Genomic DNA, 21999 nt, shown 5'->3' with positions numbered 1-21999 from the left:
AAAGACTTTTACGCTTTCCCATTGTGGCATGCCCAGCCAGCTAAGGACTTCTCTCTTAGCCAATCTCCCTGCGCTTTTCCTTTTCAGCTCAAGCACAGAGCACTTGACCCCACCCTTGCATTTTGTTGTGAAATTGGAGCATGCCCAACATTTTTCCTCAGCAGACAATTTATTTTTAAATCAATGGCTAAGAATGCGGCATAATATGTCTTGAAACAAATGTTCTTAGTCATCATTTCCATAATATTTCAACTCATTCGCAGGAAATATGATTCAGAAGAGAACAGCACCAGAATAAAAACCCAAACTTTTCTATTAGGTAACGTCCACTGCTCTTCATTTCAGAGCTGAGCAATAATAAAAAAACTGCAGTAATGAAACCTTGGATGAACAGGGACTCTTTGGAACAGCACTACTAAACTACTGGGGAGATGTCTCAAAGGTGCACCATGTTTCAGTGGCACACGGTTGGTCTGCTACTGAACGCTAAAATACCACGTTAGAGACATGACAGACCTTCGACAGCTCCAAATAAATTTAATATTTAATAGGAGATAGCATAGGTCTAAAACTGACTGACCTCTTCATGAACAAATTCACACTGATCCCAACCGGCCTGTTGTCCTAAGGGAGGTTTTCTAACCCATGGGAGGAGAGAAAAGGTCTCCTACACTAAAATCCACTGATGCTTCCTAAAAGCCCTTCAGGCTTGCACAAACAGTGATGTTAAACCTGACCTTCCCGATACTTCTAACACATCCATTTGCTCCCACTTCTTCTCCCACAGCACTGGTAAATAAAGGCATCTCTGCTTGGGCTCAGTGGCAAGAAGTGTAGATGCAATGTCTGAAGTGTCAGGTTCAAACGTTAAGGTTTTGTAAATGAAATTTTTATAAATCCCAAGGCCATGCTAGGTACCCTGTGAATCTGGGCAGGCAGTTTCAGTCACGGCCAACCTCCTGCTCCCCCCACTGCACTACACTGTTACCAAGGTGCTCCTGCCACGTAACGTAGAAGGAGATGAATCTGCCACTGCACCTGGAGATCTTGTAGGTAGTAAGATAGTGAGTGTATTGACTAAGTGTATCTCACTAGGTGCAACCAGGGGAAAAAAATAGGAAATATTGCTGCAAATAAATTTCCATTAAATGGTTTCATTTCTACTTTCCTGTAACTGAATTATAACTTTGCCTTTGTTCACTGCCATGTTTGTGGTGTTTGTTTTTTTTTTTAGGTGTTTGGTTTTTTTTTTACTTTTATTTTTAAATTCTTTCTACTAAAACAAGTAGGAATTGACTATATGTGAAATAATGCAGATCACACTGCTATTTTCCATATGGACTTATTCAAAAACACACACAACTTAAGTTCAAACCATCATGACCAACTATAAAAGCACACTTACATTCACCTTGCCATGATCCTTTTAGCCTATTGAAGCCAGTGAGAAATCAGCTATTGATGCTACCATGAGCTGGTTAGACCATTCAAAAAAAATACAGGATTTTTTCAAAACAGATATAGTATAGGAAAATGGCATTAAGAACAGCCAACTGAATTACCTAACAGGAATTAAACAAACTACGTGTAAGAAAAAAAAAAAAAAAAGTAGTAATCAAAACACAAGGTAGTCCATAGCCTGACCTGTGGTAGTGCTTTCTCTCAAGTCCATTGTAAGGTTAAAGAGAATTTTAAACATCTGTTTTCTAAAGTCAGCTTAACAAAGGCAACATGGGCAGGACTGGACCACGTCTGAAGTTCATGAGCTATAGAAATAATCCCATTACAATTGCCACCTGGCTGACCTCAGAGTTCTCTTCTCTGAACACAAAGGTGAGGAAGCTCCAGGCTTCTTCTGCTCCCAAGAGGAAAAAGCTCTTTGCAATGTGCCCCAGTCCCCACTGGGACAAACACCAGTCTGAGAAGAACAGCGCAAACACTGACTCCCACCCGCTTCTAAGCCCTGGGGATTTGGGTCATTTTGTGCTACAGACCTGCGAGGTACAAACTCTCCATGTGCAAGCTTCCACCTCATGTTCCTAAAGAGCCCAGTGGTCTCGAACCCAGGTACAAAAGGCAAGCTTCTCCTGGAGAACGGATACGGACATTCCCATCTCAAATTCTTAAGGGACAATCCATCCAAAGAAACAAAACAAGCTTTCTAGTCATGAATGTGTTACCCTAAAAGGCACTGAAGCAATGTGAGGCCAAGGCACCCTACCAGTTGGACCTTATCCCACCTTAAAGCCCTGGGATTATTCAAAGCCCCTCTCCCAACCATCCTGCTCTCCTCTTCTGACTTTCGGCTGTAAAAAGGCCTCTGCTCCTATAGGATTTACTTTTATAAAGGCTTTTTCTCTTGCTGCCCATTCACTTCAGATCTAGCTCATCTCAGCAGCGTGGCCAGCTCTGCCTAACCACATGGGGAGACCTTCTGAAGTCGGGGCCGTGCAGGCAGAAGCGGCTGCCGCAGTTGTGTGGTGAAGCTGCTGAGCTCAGACTGTCCCAGGGAATCTCCTCTGGCCCCGACTGCCCATGAAGCATCGCATCTGTGCTGAAATAAGTGTTGTAACCCAGAGTAAAAGTTACAACTGTGATGGTTTTCATACACCAGAATGGGATCTGTGACTTTACAGGGGGATGATCCACGTGGTTACACACACATCTGAGAGCTCCCCACCTCACACCTGCTGGTAGTAAACAGAATTAAGTTTCTGTTTCTGGTTAGTGCTGACCAGATGAAAAGCTGTTTACACACCAGTGTTAGAAAGAAGATAAATACCTGGTTAAAAGCCTGCTAAGCTAAAACACAACCCTATGCACTGAGTCAGGCAGAAGCAGGATGTTTTCAAACACACCCCCTGGTTTGATATCTTACCGCTTACTCTTCCAAGTCCCCAAAAGAAGCAGCAATCCATGCATAAAAGGTCTTTAATCTTGCCTGAAGAGAAAATTAGTAATGGAAAAATTCATTGAATCGCCACATCACGCAAATTAAACAGTCAGAACCACAACACACTGTCAAGACCTTGTCACGGGTGAAATACTCCCCTATTTGACTTCACAACGTCAAACTTCCAACATCTGCAGTTATCTGTAGTGTCCTAGCACTGCAACACACTTTGGCACTTTATAGGAAAGGTCTTCCAAAGATTTTAGGATGAGGGATCAGAGTTGACAGCCCAACAGGCACTTTGTGCTTAATGGCCAGACACCAGCAGGGGATCCTTTTCCATCTCCCAAGTGTGAGACTCATTGAACGAGAAAGAGGTGCCACAAGGCACCCAAGGAGAGCAAGCACGAAACCTCTGAGAGGGCAAAAATACAGGCCAGGGCATGAAACAGCCTGTAAAGGGATTCAGCACAGCTAAAGTGGCAGTGAACAGGTTTGTTGGTTTTCTGTTTTTCAGGCTGCCCAAAGCCCCATCCAGCCTGGCCTTGAGCACCTCCAGGGATGGGGCATCCACAGCTTCCCTGGGCAGCCTGTGCCAGGGCCTCACCACCCTCACAGTGAAGAATTTTTTCCTCATGCCTAATCTAGGTAATTAGGCTTCAGCCACCTCAAGACCTTGAGAAAAGCCTCCAAAGCAAGACAAACAACCAAACCTGACAGCATCATTAGTAAATAATGTTTTTTATTAGGTCCAGGAGCAATAAAATCAAAACTTCTGGTCAGTCAATGCCCTTCTGTTTCCATTTACGGTTAAGAATGTGAAAAACTTGACCATAATTTCTTTCCCAAACTTGCTTCAGCCTGTTCCAATTTGGGGACAGAATTCAGTCTAGTCAAACATATTTTTAAGCAATGTGGTTTATTTATAATCGGAAAAGTGATCTTAGTAGTCATTGAAATTACTAGAAGTTACTAAATTTAAAACACAACGACTGCATTTTCTTCTCTCCTCATACAGAGCAGGGACTCAGCGCTGTGTACCCGGCTGCACAGAATGCCCCCCCTCTGCCACCAGCTGCACTTGGAGCCAGGGAGAAACGAAAAAACTACCAAAAAACATGCCAATAAATAAATAAATAAATCCCAAACCAGACAAACAAACTCCAAAAATATATATAAATAAAACAACCCAACCCAAACCAGGGCTAGAAATGCCCCCAGTGAACCTATTACTGCGATTCGTGTTCTGCGTAGTTCCAGGAGCACTGCCCGCTGTCGTGCACAGAAGCCCCAAACTGCTCCAAAATATCAGGACCACGTTAAAAACTGGTTTAGAAATAACAAGAAACTGTGTGATGATTCCCAGGCCGAGCTGAGAAGCTTTCAACACACATTACGCTGCGTTTGAACAGGAGACTGTCCTTTCCCCCCCAGTTAGCACGGTGATCCATCATGTGTGCTCGGCATCTAACGCCACAGGAGCACGGCTGTGCTCTGGCAGGTGCTTCTGGCTGCAGGTCAGCTGCTAGTGATTCCCCTCCCCAAATGCCTGCCCTTGCTGCTTTCCCTACCTGGCAGGGACCCGACTGGCTAGCAGCAGAGAGTCAGTGTGCACATCAGCTCTGCCGGAGTGATGGGGGACGAAACCAGAACCCAGCAAGACAAGCATACGGGAAGCGCTGAAGCAAACTGGGCTCACCGTGTCGTACAACATCTGGCCAGCTGTTTCTGCAGCAGAAGCCAGGTGGGCACCAGGGATGAGGAGCTGCCCCAAGGACACACTGGCCTTCACGCTGAACAAAACCCCATTTGGCTGGGTTGTCACTCCCTGCCCACGAGGGCGGTCAGTGCTACGTAACAGCCCCAAGCTTTCCGAGTAAAAAGGTCAAGATTTTGCCTTCGCAAAGGCTTTACAGCAAGTGGGTGTTGATTATGATGCGTGCAGGAGATGGAGGGCAAAGTCACTGCTCCGACACTGAAGATGCTGCTTCCCGGTAATCGCTGGGCGCCTGCCTCCAGCTCATTAGGCATCATTTCCCAGCTGCCCCTACAACATGCCGAACTCATGCGTCTGATTACTGGAAATGAATTTTCATGACAATTAAACCCTATCCTTCCTGCCTCTTTATTTTCAATCAAAGAACCTTTCCCTGGGATGCAGACAGCCTTGTTGCAAGCATGAGTAGTGGAAATTAAAATAAATGCTAGCAAAGATGCAGTGCCTTTTATATTATCTGGGATGGCTCCTCGAGGATTTCAGAGAACACCAGCATGAAAAGGAAGCTGCATGTTCTGCCTCTTCCCACAGAGATGGATGTTAAAACACTTCGCATCCAAATTAGTTTTTAGATTTGTAAAAAGAAAGTGAAATGTGGATTTTGAATCCTTGCCGTCTCATTATCTGTGTTCTTCCAGGTGCTGCACAACTCGAAGGGGCCTTGATGACACAGCTGAAGCAACAGGAAGGTAAATTCAAACACAGTTGGAAGACGAGTAGGAGAGAAAGTAGTTATTGATTGAAGATCTGGAGAACAAATGGGAACGGGACACTAGAGGGGCACTGGATAACACTTGGGAAACAAACCAACACAGCAGGCATTATTTGCCTTTTCCTGTACGTGTGAAGAATTATTGTTCATGTAAAATATGCAGTAAACCTTCCTAATATTTTGTACTTGTCTATATGCTCCCAGTTCCAGATATCATAACGCAGTTGGACAAGTTCAGCTGTTAAAAGTAATTCCATAGGAGGCTACTTAGCAAACAAATTTATTTTAATTCTTCTGACCTTGTCGCTGTTGTTCAGCAGGGGAAGATGCGGTAAGCTAAGGAAAGGCTGAGGGTTTATCTACCAAGGCAGCTATTTTAAGTCACTGCCTTTCCAATTAACATGGTATTTTATTCCATATTTAATGCAAGAGAGGAAAAGGCTGAACTATTATGCTAAGAGATAATGACTCACTGGAACAGAGTACTTAGCCCTAAGCCCTGGCACTCCATGACAGTCACTGCTAGCCATACAAATTTATTTTTTTGTATTCTCTTTTTGAAATCTCTCTAAACTCTTATGTATGCTGCTGCCTCAATATACACTAATGAATACTTTTGTTCCATTTATGAATATGTGTTATAAAAACACATCACAGCTGAAACTGGTCCTACTATAACCCTTTGCAGACAAAAAAAATATTTTAGTATTCAAATTGCTTCTGCCCAGTATGCCTGACTGCAAGCCTCCTTCCCTGAGGTAGTCCTTCACGTGCAGTAATCCACACACACACAAATCAGTTTAATAGCCGTGAAGCAGATGGGGACCTGGCATTAAAAAATGATGAGACCTACTTGTCACCTTGCAACCTACTCCAAACCATGCCTGCAATGCCATTTGTCATCTCTTGCTACTTACATTTCTCTTTGGTTTATCCAGACAGATCAGGTAAAGGTGGGAACTAGCATTTGATACACAACCATACAGAAGCCCTATGTAGTTGAAAGTCCCCAGAGAAGCTCACAGATAAAACCCCAGTGAAGCTGAAGTGCTGTATTCCGGGGTCAACTGATATCGAAGAGACTGCTTTGACTGTCTGAGCAGCTGCAAACAGCTGCATACTCCCATTTTTAAATGATGTTATTGTGCATACATATAATATCAATGGTGGTCCAGAGAAAGAATATAAAGCAGCTTGAGGAAATGAATGAATGGAGCTAGACATTGGCTGATTACAAAAATAAATAAATAAATAAATAAATTGATAATAATAATAATAATGAAAAAAACACTCAAAAAACACACAATGATTTATAAAAAACAATCTACTCTCTTATCAAGACAGACTTAAGCATCACAGAAAGGCAGTGACTTCTTTCCTGACAAATCCCTAACAAAAACATCAAATGCTAAAAATGAGCAGCATAAATATTCTGCTATAAAGACGATATTGAATCAAAGGGGTCACTTTGTAAGACTTGCATCAGTGTCTGCATTTACAGACGTCTGAATGGGACAGCTGGAGAAAAAAAAAATCCAAAAAATTGCCACCACCTTTAGTATGTTTGCACACATACACAAAAACAAACAAACAAAAATGCTCAGATACAGAAGATCTATCCAATAACAACTGGGCAGAAGACGAACCTTCAAGAAATTAAGCTAGTTTTGGTGTTTGTGTGGAAGAAGCCAGCCTATGGACAGCCCCTGAGCCGTGATCCCTGCAGGACTGCTGGTGCAGGGATCCCTGCATGAAGGCCCCGCGGTGACAGCCTTCTGCTTGGGAGCGGGCCGTGGGGTTGGGAAGCCCATGCTTCTGATCTGCTGGCTGCCCGAGCTGCAGGGGGGGCCGCCAGTGGTCCTGGATTTTCTGCTTTTTGCCCTACTTAGAAGAATTTTACTGCAGTCACTGTTGTTCCTTCAGTTTACCAAGGAACCTCTTGTGAACCTCAGCTTCCCTCTGGCCTTGTAAGAGCAATGCTGACCATCTCGACCATCTCACGAGTGGATTCTGTAGGCCAAGGCTGGGTCATACCTGCCCTACCTCAGCTGGAGGATGACCTTACAACCATACTTCTTACCGAGTGACAACGCTCAGCCCCCTACCCACCCCCTGCGGATAACTGGGTGCACCACAACAAGCGTCAGGGATCTCCACGTGCTTACAGGGGGATCCATCCCCTGACACACTTCCCACACGGGTGTGTGCACATGTAACGGGGACAGACGACGACACCTCCTTAGGTCTGACCCACAAGGAGACCTCAGGCCTGTCAGACTACATTTCCCACAGGCCACCACCGCCTCGCTGTGTGACAGATCCCTCATGTGTCTTTAACAGGATGCCCTCTAGTGCAGAGCCTGGAGATGGACTTTTCCCCTCCTGCCTTATCACTGCGTAACCAAGGCAAGATCTGCTTAAGGTAGCATGGGCAAGGCAACCCCGGGGCTCAGCTGCAGGGCTGATCTAGGGACTAGGAGAGAGCTAGCAACGACGAGGAAAAAGAAAAACTCCACAAACCAATGCTCTTTAGCGAAGTCTTATCTTACTGCTCCTATCTGAACAGCAACCGCTAGGAAATGGAAGTGACTGAAATGCAAGTGCCGTGGGTCCTGGTTAGTTGTCTGCATGAGAAACATCTGCTGAATTGAAACTATAATTTTATCCACTCCGTAAACAAATCAGTTAATCCTTTCTAACAAACTTAACTCCAGCAACGACACGCCAAACAGTAATCTCAACGGTCTCTGTAAATAAATATGCCATTTATTTTGTCCACTACAAATTAAGAACAGAATCCAAGACTTACACCATTTTCATCTGCTGTCATGAAGTGCTGCAATGCCATGACCAGAGGGCCACACAGGTTATGAAGAGTCGAGGACCTGAGCCAGCAGTCAGTACCCTTCTTGCTGACCGGCTCACCCACAGCAGCCTAACGCAGCACGACCAGATTTGTGTGAACTGCCTGATGGTTTTTGGTATAGCATTGTTTTATGGTGTTCTCACAGCTCTCATTAATACCGACTTTTATTCAAAACCAGCAGGGTAACTTCCTGCAAATCAGCAGGTAAGACGCACAGTACAGAATTACACCGGCGAGTGGGTAAGAAGAGGATAATGCGCATATATTAGATCATATATCAGATATTTAATGGTTTTCTTGCAGCTAGCAAAGCACTTTCTGGTTTATTACTATGCTTATTATACCGAGTATATAAATAAATAAGTGCATGTTAGTAAGAAAAATAGTGGCTCACTAAAGCACCTAGGTTTTGAAATAACACAGGTGCTTCTCAAAACATTACCCTGCAGATACAATGCTAGCCCGTATGTTTAAAACACACACCCCAAATAAACTAACACTGCAAACTGGAACAAGGAAGATCCTTTCAATACCAGCTTATTTACACCTTAAAGACCAAAGGCAGATAAAAATCTAAGGTGGGAGGGGGAAAGGAAGAGAACAAAGCCCTCAGTTATCCAGGAGCTGAAGGGCAGGCTGGGGTACACCTGGTAAGAACACAGCTGTACTGCTTCCCTGTACACACACAGGTCCAGAGAGCAGCAGAGCCCGTCCTGCACAGGACACATCGCTGCCAGCTCCGCCAGCATACTGGATTGCTGCTCTCCTACATCATGCAAGGAGAAGTCCCGAGGGGCTGAGCCCAGAAGCTGAGCTGCCGCACCACTGAGCACCTCCCCAGGACAACGCGACCTCCTCTGCTCCTAGAGCAGCGATGTCTGGGGGAAAAGGCTTCACAAAGCGACGTTGCTCCTGGCATCGCTCTCCCTTAAGCACTTCCCTGTCACATTAGATTAGAAAAGGGAAAGAAACACAAAATTAAACAAGAGAGATTTTGGCAGACCTCTCTTTATTCACTTGCTGTTTATTATTGACTTTTGTGCCTACACAGAAGGATCACAGGCTTGTGCGTTTGGAAGAGGACCACCACACTGTGTGTGTTTGGTTTGGTTTTGTTTTTTAACAGCTAAAAAGGTCCCTCGTGCTCACCCTGAGATAAACCAAAGAGCTCCTCTGCGGCTCTCATGGTCCACTGCAAAGACCCAAAGGGGACATGACCCAGACTGAGAGGCCTGAGATCCCACTGCCTGGGCTGACCCTGAGGGTTGTGCTGCCCCGTCTATGACCAAGCTGGGTCAGCATCTAAAGCCCCTGAGCCAATGTACAATGAAGGACTGGTGGCTGATCTAATTCATACAAACAAACACCTGACCCCCAGCAGCCTCGCTATAAAGTGAGCAGAGGGTAGAGAGGTGTAGCAGGGCGTGCATTTCTGTGATACAGCAAGAGGCACTTCACCATGTCTACAGAAGACCAGATTCATAATGAAGATGCAGTAAAATGAGGAATTTTAGATCATCCTAAGAGCACATTAGTACCTCCATCACCCAAACCCTTCAGCTGAGTGATTTCCCAGTGACTTGCTTTGGTTCATATCGTGTAAGATTTGCCTCCTTGTTAGAAAGCACACAACACTTTGTAAAATGGAAAATTTACCTTGCACCTTTCAGAACTTAAAATGACACGTGGGCAGACAACCCACCAAACTCTTTGAACTTAAAAGCATCCGAGAAGCTTTGCGGTTTAGGTTTAGACAAGTAGGCTTTTTTCTAAGACACAATGCACACGAAATATCTATATTTAACGCTATCTACCCTGCACTGCTATCAGTTCTCAGTTTCGCAATACCCGTGATGTTCCACAAGCAGACAGCAAACGCGCACAGGCTTCCTTCAGGTCGCTGGGAGGTATCTGGGAGCCACTCATGCAGAACAGCCTCTCCTGAAAGGACCTACTGCTGAAAAACTCTGGGGGCAACACAGCCGTTTCCTTAAGTCAGTGGGAGCTTTGCTGAAGTGCTGGCCTCTTTGAAGCTGTCAGCAGACTTGCTCGAAATAACTGTGGGATGTTAAATTCCATTTCCACCTCACAGACACGTCTCTAAGAGCCAAAACTTTAAAATAAGGCAACATCAGCCCTGTACAGATACCGCCTGCAAGGCCCAGGATGTTCAAATATACCCCACTGCTTGGGGGGGATGACAAAAAGCTCAGAAATAAAGTTGTATTTGCTAAAAGGAGGACTGAGTAATAGAGCTGTCTAAAACCACACAGTATTTATCAAAATAAACCCGCCACAATAGCAGATACTGAATGCTTCAGCAAAGTCAGTAACGTGACAGCAAGGTAAGAAATAGAATAGAGTAGTCCCCAAACCAAAATGAATACTTGTTTCACTTCTGAATGTGAACAAAACTGTCAAACGTGGAGAAAAAAAAAATAAGAAGTGGAAGAAAACAGATATTGTGATGAGAGAAACAGAGACAAAACTCAAAGAGTGCAGCACGTTCGAGACATGGCTGAGTGCAAGATGACGGGACACACAGAAATGATCCTACTGAAAGAAGTGGCATTTGGAAAATAAAGCCAAGTTTCAGGACGGTTTTAATATACTGATGAAAATCCCTAGCCTATGCCAGAATACCTCATATATTTAAGACAGACCCACGCTACACCACCACTGAGAAAGCAGCACTATGTGAAACTCCACAATTTTAAAGATAACAATAAGTTAAGCAACAGAGGTAAATGAAAAACTGGATAAAGCACAAAACAAATAAATCATGCCAGAGCAACCAGATGTGTTTCTTTATTAAAAAATATCTAGTTTGCCAGCCAAGAAAAATGAGTAGCTCCAACCAACTGGATTTCAGGAAAGTATTTGACACAGTGACATGGGAAGTTTGTTAAAGCAGGAGATGGGGGGAACTGAGAGGGAAGAACTGGCAAAGAGGGAAAACTGCAACTTGCTGGGAAGCACTGGGGCATAGGGAGAGGCTAATAAAGCTGTCAGCTCAACCTTCCTGAATATTTTCATTACCAAAACCAGAAGGGTTCAGGAGAAAGCTGGTATGAGCTGCCAGTACAGAGCAGAAATGAATCATTATGCAGGGAGAAATGGAGCCCGTGCAAGCTGCAGTGAAGGAAACTGGATCAAAGGTAATGGTGCAAAGTGCGAGAGAGCAGCGAGAGCTGCTGCTTGCAGCTGGCCAGCTGTACGGACAGAAACATCCAGCAGACTACACGACCACAGTACTACCACCCTCTGAGACATGCTGACACAAAAAGGCACTTTTAACTCCATATATGTATGGCAAAATATTTCCAGTGGTGGGTGAGAAACGTTAACGACACTGTGTAAACAGCAGTTAATGGAGCCCTATCTTGGCATACTACGTACAATGCTGGTTACATGGTTATGAAATGGATGGAAAACTGACACAGGTCAAATGTAACTAGAACGAACACGGAAATACAGGCATTTTATGAGAGCAGACCAGCGTAGCTTGGTCTGCCTCCAACAGGGACTAGGAAGGAAAAATCCCCGTGAACACGCTGGGCAGCAATCCTCACAGCGGCAGCACAGCCTTTAAAGCCAGAGGAGGACCTGTCACAAGCACAGATGCCTACAAAACAGCCATGAATAAATTCGGGCTGGAATTAGAACAGGCTTTCTAACCAGCTCTGGAAACATTTTTCAGCACAGGGATTTACGAAAATATACCAGATTACCAAAATGTGGCCGAGGACTGGAGAAGGTGACCCAGAGAGCCACCCCCAGCTCTTTATTTCCACGCAGCACAGCTCCCACATCACCACCACAGCAGGCAGAGGAATCAGGCTGGGAAATCCTGGGTGACAGTCCTGGCTCCAGACTGCCAAAAAGCCCGGACCGTGGCACAGGCCACATCCTCACCCTCCAGATCCAGGCAAATCTTGCAATCCAGGCAGCTTCAGCCGTCCTGTAACTGATGGGTACTCCTCATGGGTTGTGTCCCACCAGCCATTGCTTTGGGGGCTGCTGTTAACACAGCTATGGGCAGCACTCGAAAATAGCAGGTTTTCCTAGAGGGAGATTCGAGTTAAGAACATGTGGGACAATATTTACTGCTGAGGAGATTTTCTGGTGCTCGTATTGCTCCTGGCCTGTCTTAACCCAAAGAGTTGCATGGATGGACATAGGGACCCAAGGCAGGAGCCTAAGGAGCGGGCAGACACGTCCCTAAAGCCAAGTGGTGTTGAGGAGACACTTCTGCCTCCTCACAGCAGCAGGGCACCACGGGCCAGCAGCACTCCTGTGACAGGTTGGGCTTACCCTCCTTTTTGAAAGCAGGTCTGGGACTCTAAGCTGGGATCTCTGTAAAACCTACCAGCCGGGCACGCTGCCATCGAGTTCACTTCAGAATTAAAAATAGCAAGAGAAATTTCACATGGAAGATTAAGCACGGCAATATATCACATAACCTTGCAGCAGACCGAGCCGTGCTGTAAACAATTTTCAGCATAAAGCACACAGACAGTGCCATCAAAACATTTATTTATGCGAGGACCAACATCTACAGTAGTCTCGGGTTGCAAACCCGTTTTCTTGAGAAATGAATGACAGCCTTACGAAATAAAACAATGACGACGATAACATTTCTTGTGCTTTAAATCTGATCTCCAAGTGCCTCGCTGCTGGGCATAAGAACCAGCATATCAACCTAACAGGCCTGACATTTAATAAGCCAAGTTTATTTCTAGAAAGTGAGCTGGAAATTAAATCTCCTGGTTGCAGCTGGCACACTGTGCACAAAAGGAATCTTACGATGACTGCATTTCGTTTCTGCCCTATAGCTTTTATCCTTCTAATTGGTACATTTAAGTGCACTTAATCACTTAAGCACTGAATTTACCACCGCGATAAATCTCCACTTTAGACTACACAATAATAAATCTTTGTCTTCCCTTAGCAGCTGGTGAGTTTTGATTTGGACTTTGAATTTAGGTCTTTTCCTCGGGCTTAACAGTAACAACTTGTTTGTTCTGCCTTCTGAAAGCGTGACGTTAACTCTTCCCTGTCACTGCACCAGCGCTGCTGACGCTCAGTGCTCCCTGCTAAAAGCGGCTGCGCTGCTCTGGTGCCGGCCTACGAACCACACCAGAGGCCATCAGTCCGTGCTGGGAGCTCACGGGGCAACTTTCACTCCTTAGTATTGACACAGCATCACTGGGCCACGTGACACCTCGCAGGCACGAGGACAAGCTCGAGTTTATAGCACAATCTTGCAATAGATGCCTCCGATGCCACAAAGAGCGAATTTAAAAACAGGTGGAGGGGGCCTCGGACAAGTAACGGAGGAGGAGCGCTCCCACAAATACCTCACAGCTAAGTTTTTTCTGAAACTCTGTGACAACTGCCTCCTGTAAAAAGAGAAAGTTGGACATGACCATCGAATGACAAGGGAGAAAACTGGTTTTGGAGGAAGAGATAGGGCCTCTACCCCCAGTTTTGCTACAGGCCCCCGGCTGTACCTTGGTGGACTATTTAGGCCCTGGTCTGTGAGACTTCACGCACATTACTGCCTTTTCAGTAAAAGCCAGGACTTGTGCTCGCAGAACCACGTCATTGAAGGTCTGCAGGACCAGTGCCTCATTTCCTCATGTGTTTTCCCCGCATAGTTCAATACAAACCTCGGCAGCATTTGACAAACCCACAGGTGTTTGGAGTGGGGCCTCACTTTGTCAAACATAAAATGCCTTCTTAAACAATGAGCCTGGCCATGAAAAGACTGAGCCTTGGCTTAGTGCAACTGCTGTACAAGATGATTTTAGAGGTCTTTTCCAACCACAGTGACTCTGAGAGTCACAATTCTCTGACTGCGATGTTCCCTTTTGCAGATTTGAGTCCGGAGCAAACTGCTGGGTCACCCAATGCAAGCTGCCACTTCAGTTGTTTTATTTGCTTTGCCACTTGCCAGCCAGACAAATAGCTGTGTTTTACATGGCACAGTCACACGTGGGGCCTGTCGGCTGACTGGGAGCACGGAAACCCCAGCCCCTTGCATACAGGAGCCCGGGCACATCCTGGAGCCACTGCAGCTGTGGGGCTTGCACAACCTGCCTGTGCACGAGCAACAACGCTTCCAGAGGGCTTTTCTTTCCTAATCTCCACACTACAGCGTTTCTAACACTCAGCTCTCAGTTTATGGCAGGCCACGAGATTTCACTCATCTCACTGAAGCACGACAATGCTCACTGCACTGACAGCCTTAACACCAGAAAACCCAAAGCTGCAAAGCTGTAGCATCACTTGCTGTAGCAGTTAGGTCACATCTCCAAGAATCTCTGTTAAAAACGTCCTTCACGTAGGAAGTCCTTGGGATTCAACCTGCAGCCACCCCTTTCTGTAACATCTGTCTCCTCTACATTTTGAGTACATGCTATTTTCTTCCCATGACATAGCTTACAGTCTCATCAACCACACCTCCACACCTTATTTCTGTTAGCGTATTACGCCCCAAATGTCTCACGGCAAGGCTTACTTCTTCAGACCTCAAATTATCGTGGCCCCAGTTCTGCCAAACACAACGCATGCGTTTTACCCCTAAATACTTTGGAATCTTGCTCAATGCCCATCATCTAGATCACAGCTCTCATTCCTCCTTAGTTATGGCCAAGTTGCCTCTGTGGCTTCTCTGTGGTTAGATAAACAGTTTGGCCTTCCTTACGCCATGGGTGTAAGGTGTTTTTTCTAGATTCTGCACAGTTCTTCTTTGACATTACTGCAATTTCCAGAATCCATTTTAAAATACAGACATACCATTCCCCCCAAAAAAAAGTTTTGCCTATGTGGAAGCAACACCATCTTCCTAATTTCTGGCAGGTGTTGCTCTAAAGGCAGGCACTGACAACCCTCAGCACTTCTTGTCTTTCACAAATGCAAATTTCCCATGGAGATTTCTGCATTTACTTCTTGCTTTGTTTATGAAATAAGTGCCAAAAAAGTACGTTTCTATTTTAATCATTCCTCTTAACTTGCAATCATAGCCTTTGCACGGCTGCTCAGAAAATTAGGACCAAAAACCTATGCGTACAATGGGGCTTATGTTCTTCCAGGCTAAATTTATATTGGCACTCGGTGGATCCTTCGGAAAATCCCACTACATATATGCTGGTTTAGGAGCACTTCTGAAAATTTTCATCAACAGATGGAGGATATTAGGCTTCAGTTAGCTCACAGTATAACTCAGTGGTCATCTATCAGTCAGTGTTTCAGTACATTCACTGGAGATTTTATCAAATAGCATTTTGGAGGCTCTCACCTACCTACTTTCCCCTGGAATACTGGCCGCCAATCTTCTACAACTTTTGTACTAAGAAGGACAATTTCTTAAAGAAGTGCTTTCAGAAAACCTTGCATTTGTTACAGACTTCATCCTGGTTCCTGAATTTGACACTGACTGCAAAAATTATGTTCAATCAAATAAAAATCAAATTCCTGAAGAAATGCCAAAATTTGTAGAAAACCAATGTTCTCCTGTATCATTTTATGCTGCATCTGTTGGGAATTGACCTAGCAGGTTTTGTTATGGCATTTCCTCCCCATTTCACCGCAAGAATCCCAAGTTTAGTTTATAAAGAATTTTGCCATAAATGGCACCGCTTTCATGCACATTGTATTCTTTTCCACAAAGAATGAAGGGGGAATTTCCAAGCATACCATGCTGAAAATATACATGAGTAAAACAGTTTAAATATGCTGTACAATGTCCTCTTGCATTTTAGCCTATATCCCGAAAATTTATTTAATTTTTTTCCAAAACACATACACAAAAAAAAGACGAAAGAAACCTCTCACATTCAAGCCTGCCTGAAGGATCAGCAACAGCTACGACTGCTTCACAGGACTGTAAGCGATACAGCTGAAGACAGAAGCTAACAGTAAACAAAACAAGATTTACTTTAATTCCACTAGGATTGCAGAAAAAAAGGATCTCTATTTAGGAAAGGCTCCATTTACACTCTGATAAACCCAGAAGTTAAAGACACGTAATTCAGGGTCAGTGAGACGAGAAGCACTGCAAAGCTCTACCTCAACCAAGAACCGTAAGCACCAACAAACTGTAGTTGTATGAAATTTGAATGATTTGTTTTTAGAAATCTGTATGCCTGCCTTGCTAGGAGTGGTCATGTATTTCAGATTTTATTTACAACAGTCCAGTTCACAAAAAAAAAAAAAAAAAATCAACACGACATTTTCAGGGAGTTGCACTGATTTTTGGTGGAATCAGACTTTTGCTCCATGTTTTGTGTTGTCATAACATACTCCTTTCTCTAGTTCACTCAATGAACACTCACAAACTCACCCGTCATAACAACAAAAGCTGCCTTTGAAAGGCCAGGCAACTACCTGCAAGCCCATGAACCGACAATAACTGTCCTGTTCCTTTCAAGAGTTAGAACAGAGTTGTTCGCTCACGTTTAATCCGGTTGTGACTCCCTGGCTTTGCTCAGGTTAATCTTTTCCAGCCTTCATGCTTAGTTTCCCAGGCTTGAATTTACGAGCAGAACCAACACCTTCTGCCATCCGCGGGGAAAGCGTGGCCACTGGGGGACTTTTAGTAACAGGGGAGTGGTTTCTACTGCTGCTAGGGTTTGAGACCAGTGGGAGCTAAATCCCTTTGCAACCTGCTGGAGAGCAGCACGCTGCACCAGCGCTGAGGGCAGATCTGCAGGATCAGGAAGACCAATGAACAGAAGATCAGAAAGATCACAGAATCTGGTTTGGGGTGGGACGGACCTTAAAGATCATCTAATTCCAACCCCCCTGCCATGGGCAGGGACACCTCCCACCAGCCCAGGCTGCCCAAAGCCCCATCCAGCCTGGCCTTGAGCACCTCCAGGGATGGGGCATCCACAGCTGCTCTGGGCAGCCTGTGCCAGGGCCTCATCACCCTCAGGGTAAAGAATTTCCTCCTTCTATCTAATCTAAACCTACTCTCCTCTTGTTTAAAGCCGTTACTCCTTGTCTTATCACTCCACTCCCTGATAAAGAGTCCCTCCCCAGAGATGAGATGTGCTTTGCTCTATCCTCTCATGCCTCCTCTGTTCATCTCCTGCAGTTTTTCTGCTTGCAGAATCACACACCACTCTCTTGTTTGGTTGAGTACTGGATAGTTTTGGTAAAATGAAGTTTCATTGAGTTTTACTGCAGAGGGCCAAGTGCTGTATTTACCTAAGCCTGTGCGATGCACACATCAGTAAACGTACTTTAGCTGGACCAGATTCCTGTAGGACCTGGCTGCCTGAGAAGCTCTCAGCTCTGTGTCTTCAAAAAGACCCTTGGATTAAGAGAAAGTGTTGTTGCCCTAATTTCACAGGGAGCAGAGAAACACTTAGAACACGTCTGCTCCGCTCTCCTGCCCATTCAAGCACAAAACCTGGCTGTAATTGAGTAATCTGGCACTGGCTAGTGTTACAAGCCTTGCTGCACATCAGCCTCTTTCTTCCCCTCTCCAGATGGCTGGCACCAGGCACAGCGCTTCAGACTCTGGGCTCCAAGAGAATCCCATTACATGGTCACAGATCCCACGTAATTAAAATCCTTGGTCATTATTTCAGTAGGATCATCAGAATTAAGGAAAAAAAAAAGGGGGGAGGAAGAGGAAGAAAAACACAGCGTGCCCCAGAAGACAACTTACTGGCGAGGAGCAGCTAGCTGTTAACTGCAGCGACGTGCTCACTCCTCTGGCTACTGTCCCCACATCCATCCAGAGTGACCTGGGAGCTAACATCACTCCTTTTCCCTCTAAGGAGGGAAAACCTACAAACCCTCCTTCGGACCCTCGTTCGGATGCTGAGCTGTGAGTGCAGGGCCCTGCTGCAGTGTAGCCAGGTCAGGACATCTCGCACTAAGCCGGCGGCACAACGTGGGCACCTACCACGCCAGGCTGGCTCGTTCCTTCTGATTATTCACACCTTCAGGAAAAAAATTTTCCTGATTTCTCTGCCCTCTGCAGCCCAAAAGCTTCCGAGGAGCCTTCCTGTCTGCCTCGTCGCGAGCCGGCTGCAGTCAATGCTCTGGTTAGTAAATCCGTCCTCCTGCCGCACTTCAGGAGGTTAAATAAAATAGTCAGAAACTTCAACTGCTGGGCCCTTCTCCCCCTTAGGACACAAATAAAGAGCCAAATTGTTATTTCAGGAAAAAAAAAATAAAACAACCAGGGCTGCACATACTTATAAGAGGTGTGTCTTAGTTGGGATTAACGTGGCATTCAGAAACTGTGCAAGTGCCAACGTGGAAGAAAAATACAGCACGTTATTTATACCAAGCAATCACGTCTACTTTAATTATTTGGGAGAAAGATGGCAACATCCTCTTCCTTAGCCACTTACTCTGCGTTTAATGTTTTAACCTGGCACATGAAGCCTTCTCTATCGCTTCCTGGCTCAGGGCACGGTGCAGCCGGAACAGCTCGCGCTCTCCTGTTCACAGAGACCTTTATGATTGATCTGTACAAGCTTCAGTAAAATGTTAAAACCATGAAACACAACAATCAGGTTTAGCATCAGTAGTTTTTCTATGGCAGACTGGATTTCCCTCTGGCTACATTGCCTCAATCTGCCCTCCGCTGCGGACACTGGAATTACACCTGTAATTGCGGGGACTCTGCAGCCCGTCAGCCTAATTAAACACACGACATGCCGGAATTGCACCACCAGCTTGGCCACAGCTATAAAACGCTCGGGGCAAGCACATCTACCCAGCTTCAAAGGAGGAATAAAGGCTCCACGCTTGTTCTTAATAAAACTCAAAGGCAGAAGTGACCACGGGACCGAAGGGTGAGACCTTCCTCGATTACTCTGACCGCTGACGCTGCCCAGCCGATTGCACAAGCTCTCGCTGAAAACTGATTTAGCGCTGCACTGGTGACTCTTCTTTCGCCATCCGAGCTGGAGACTTTCAGAAATGGGAAACCCAAAGGTTCATTTAGCAGCTGATCCACAGCTTGTTAAAAATTAATGACTTTTTATGACTTAATTGAGTTTGCCCTCTGCTTCTACCCATCAGTTCTTATTCTTTTCATGACTAAAAGGCCACAAATTCCCCAAGACAATACCTCTTTAATGCAACCTAGCCATCTCTGTCGAGTCTCTTACTCCATACTGCGTATCTCCAGCCCTTAAACCCGTTTTTTGCTGCCTTCTCCAGTTTTCCAACTTCCTTTTAAAAATTCCAACAGTTTTCTGACTTCCTTTTAAAAACACCAACGCCAGGCATGGAAAACCAAACCACACCACCACGGGCAATGTCAGAAATAACATTACCCTCGCGTGTTACTCTCCTTCCCACACCACAGGCACGATTTCATGAGGTGCAAACCATACCTGGGGGCTGCACCACTCTTCTTGGCTGCCTACATCCGCATCTGGTGGCACAGAAAACCATTTTGCTTGACTGACCTCAACAGATCCAGATGTCGCTGGGAAAATGCCCAGTCACTGTTTTTAATCACCTTACTATTTTTTTATACGTCACCCAGCACTTTTGCTAGCAGTGTTTATGCCCTTATTTTCACACCACCGCGCTAAGTTTGGTGAGTCTCGCAGCTGGTGCCAGTCGCTGCGGCACTCTGAGAAGCCTTACCCCAGTGACAGCATCCCATTGTGACTAACTGGAACGAAAACCCACAATGAATCACACGGGTTTTAATTCATTCACAAGAGCTTTAAAAAAATTAAAAAATTAAAAAAAAAAAATCCCACCCACCACCAGCAAAAACTCCCCGCTAGTGCTAGTGCTGATTTTTTAATAACCACCACTGAGGACCGGATGATGCACAAAGGCCACATTGTTCTCCCACGGTAACTAATTTTCACCACACGCTTTGGGACTCGCTGCTAATTTCTTCAGCCTTTTTAACTAAAAAAAAAAAAAAAAAAAGGAAAAAATGGACAATTTCAAGACACAACTGCCCGATCCAGGCTGGCGAACACTGCACAGGTTCCTGCTGATTCAGTGTGCCAGTGGCATATTGCCCTATCGGGTCTGAAGGGGGAAAGGCCACCCCAACAGTGACTGCCTTCCAGCACACTGATCACTCAGGAGAATAATCCAGTATCTAATTTTTATCAGGAACATCATAAAAGCTTGGATCGTGCTAAATCAATACAACACACAGCACAAATTGTGCAGGAAAACCTATTAACTCTATTCCATATATCCCCCTAAGCCAAGCATATTCCCTGTAACAACCAGCCTGGTTTTGCCCTTCAAAGCAACCAGGAGTTGTCCACGAATAAAATCTTCCTTTTGAATCCCTCAGCCATGCCTACACCACCTGCTGCTAGGAAAGCTCCCGGAGAGAACTGGCTGCCCCGTAACTTCAGCGGGTTTTTTTACCAGGAGATACGCCTGCCGTGGAAATGAAGCGAGAGCAGGCAGGCGGGAGGGCAAATTGCTTCTGATGGTTGTGGCTGAGGCTTGGGAATGAAACGCGCCGCCCGAGCACCTGAAACGCTGGGTTGTTGGCAGAAGTACGGAAACAAAGCGTGAAACCGTGGGGGGAAACCAGCAGCTTTGTGACTTGTCGTTTCCACGGGAAGCCCAGCAGAAGTAGCTGGGGGGTGAGAGGCAGAGCCAGGAGGCTCCCCTGGAAGCGGGAAGAGCCAAAAGAGGCAGAAGTTGACAAGCCAAGGAGGAGCCGGGCAAAACACTGCTCGTTGACAGAAGGCACGGCGCAAGCCCTGCGCCAAGCCACGCTCCGGATAACCGCGAGCTGCAGCCGGGCACGGTCCCGGCTCGCCCCACGCCCCTTCACCTGTGCCCAGGTCATAACGAGAAAGGGGAAGGTCCAGCGGTGCCCCCAGCCCCACCACAGCTGCGGGCACCGCCGGCAGCCCGGCTCGGGGCAGCATCCCCCGAGGCGGGGAAGGACAGGGCGATGAAGCCCCGGGCGGTGCTGCGGGCTGGGCGCCTCCGAGCACGCCCCGGGGCTGCCCTGGCCCCGCTGCGCCCTCCCCGGGGCCAAGCCGCCGGCCCCGGGCTCCCCCTGGAGCCCTCCCCGGTGCCGGTGCCGGTACCTGTGGTTAAGTTGTCGTTGATCTTCAGGGGCACCCGCAGGATGTAGACGAGGAAGAGCATGACGAAGAACCACAGCGTCCAGAGGTAGGTCCACGACCAGACGATGCAGGACTTGAGCTGCTCCAGAAAGCCCGTCCCGGCTTCAGCCATGTTTTGGAAAGGAGAAAAAAAAAAAAAAAAAAAAAAAAGGAGAAAAAAAAAAAAAAAGGAAAAGGCGCCGCCGCCGCCTCCAAAGCTGCTCTCTGCTGCCACGGCCCCGCAGCGGGTGCGGGGGGCGAGCGGCGCTCCCCGAGCCCGGCTCCTCCGCGGGGCCGCGCTGGGCTGGGCCCGGCCGCGCCGCCCTAAGATGGACTCCGCCGGGAGCCGCCCGCGCCCGCCGCCGGGGGAGGCAGCGCGGGGCCCGCGCCGAGCCGAGGGGCCGCAACGCCCCGGGCCCGGCCCCGGCCCCGGCCCCGGCCACGTGCTGCGGGGCGGCCCCCAGCGGCCCCCGGCTGCCGGGGGGAGGCGCGGGGAGACGGGGAGGGACCGGGAGCGGCTCCGGGAGCGGGACCAGGAGCGGGACGGGGACACGGCGGGGCAAGGGCACACCGGGGAGGGCGCGGGGCTCGGGCAGCGCCTGATGAAACGCGGGGAAACGGCCAGGGGTGGCCCCGGCAGCGCAAACGCCGGCAGCGCGCACCGACACG

The 21999-nt window shown here is 46.8% G+C and overlaps 1 protein-coding gene across 1 annotated transcript in view; it reads right to left on the bottom strand.

The window, feature by feature from the left end:
* ST7 (suppression of tumorigenicity 7) overlaps positions 1–21767 on the bottom strand; it is a 139857-nt gene extending 118090 nt beyond the window's left edge. Inside the window, exon 1 of the mRNA XM_082771660.1 lies at positions 21313–21767. Coding sequence (XP_082627786.1) covers positions 21313–21463 — 151 coding nt within the window. The 5' untranslated portion in view covers positions 21464–21767. The remainder of the gene's footprint in view (positions 1–21312) is intronic.
* Positions 21768–21999: the final 232 nt, after the last annotated feature.

Source organism: Aythya marila (assembly GCF_965140915.1).
Source record: "Aythya marila genome assembly, chromosome: 1".
NCBI classification, from domain to species: Eukaryota; Metazoa; Chordata; class Aves; order Anseriformes; family Anatidae; genus Aythya; species Aythya marila.
The sequence above is the reverse complement of the archived record's forward strand: the minus strand, read 5'-3'. Positions and strand labels throughout refer to the sequence as shown.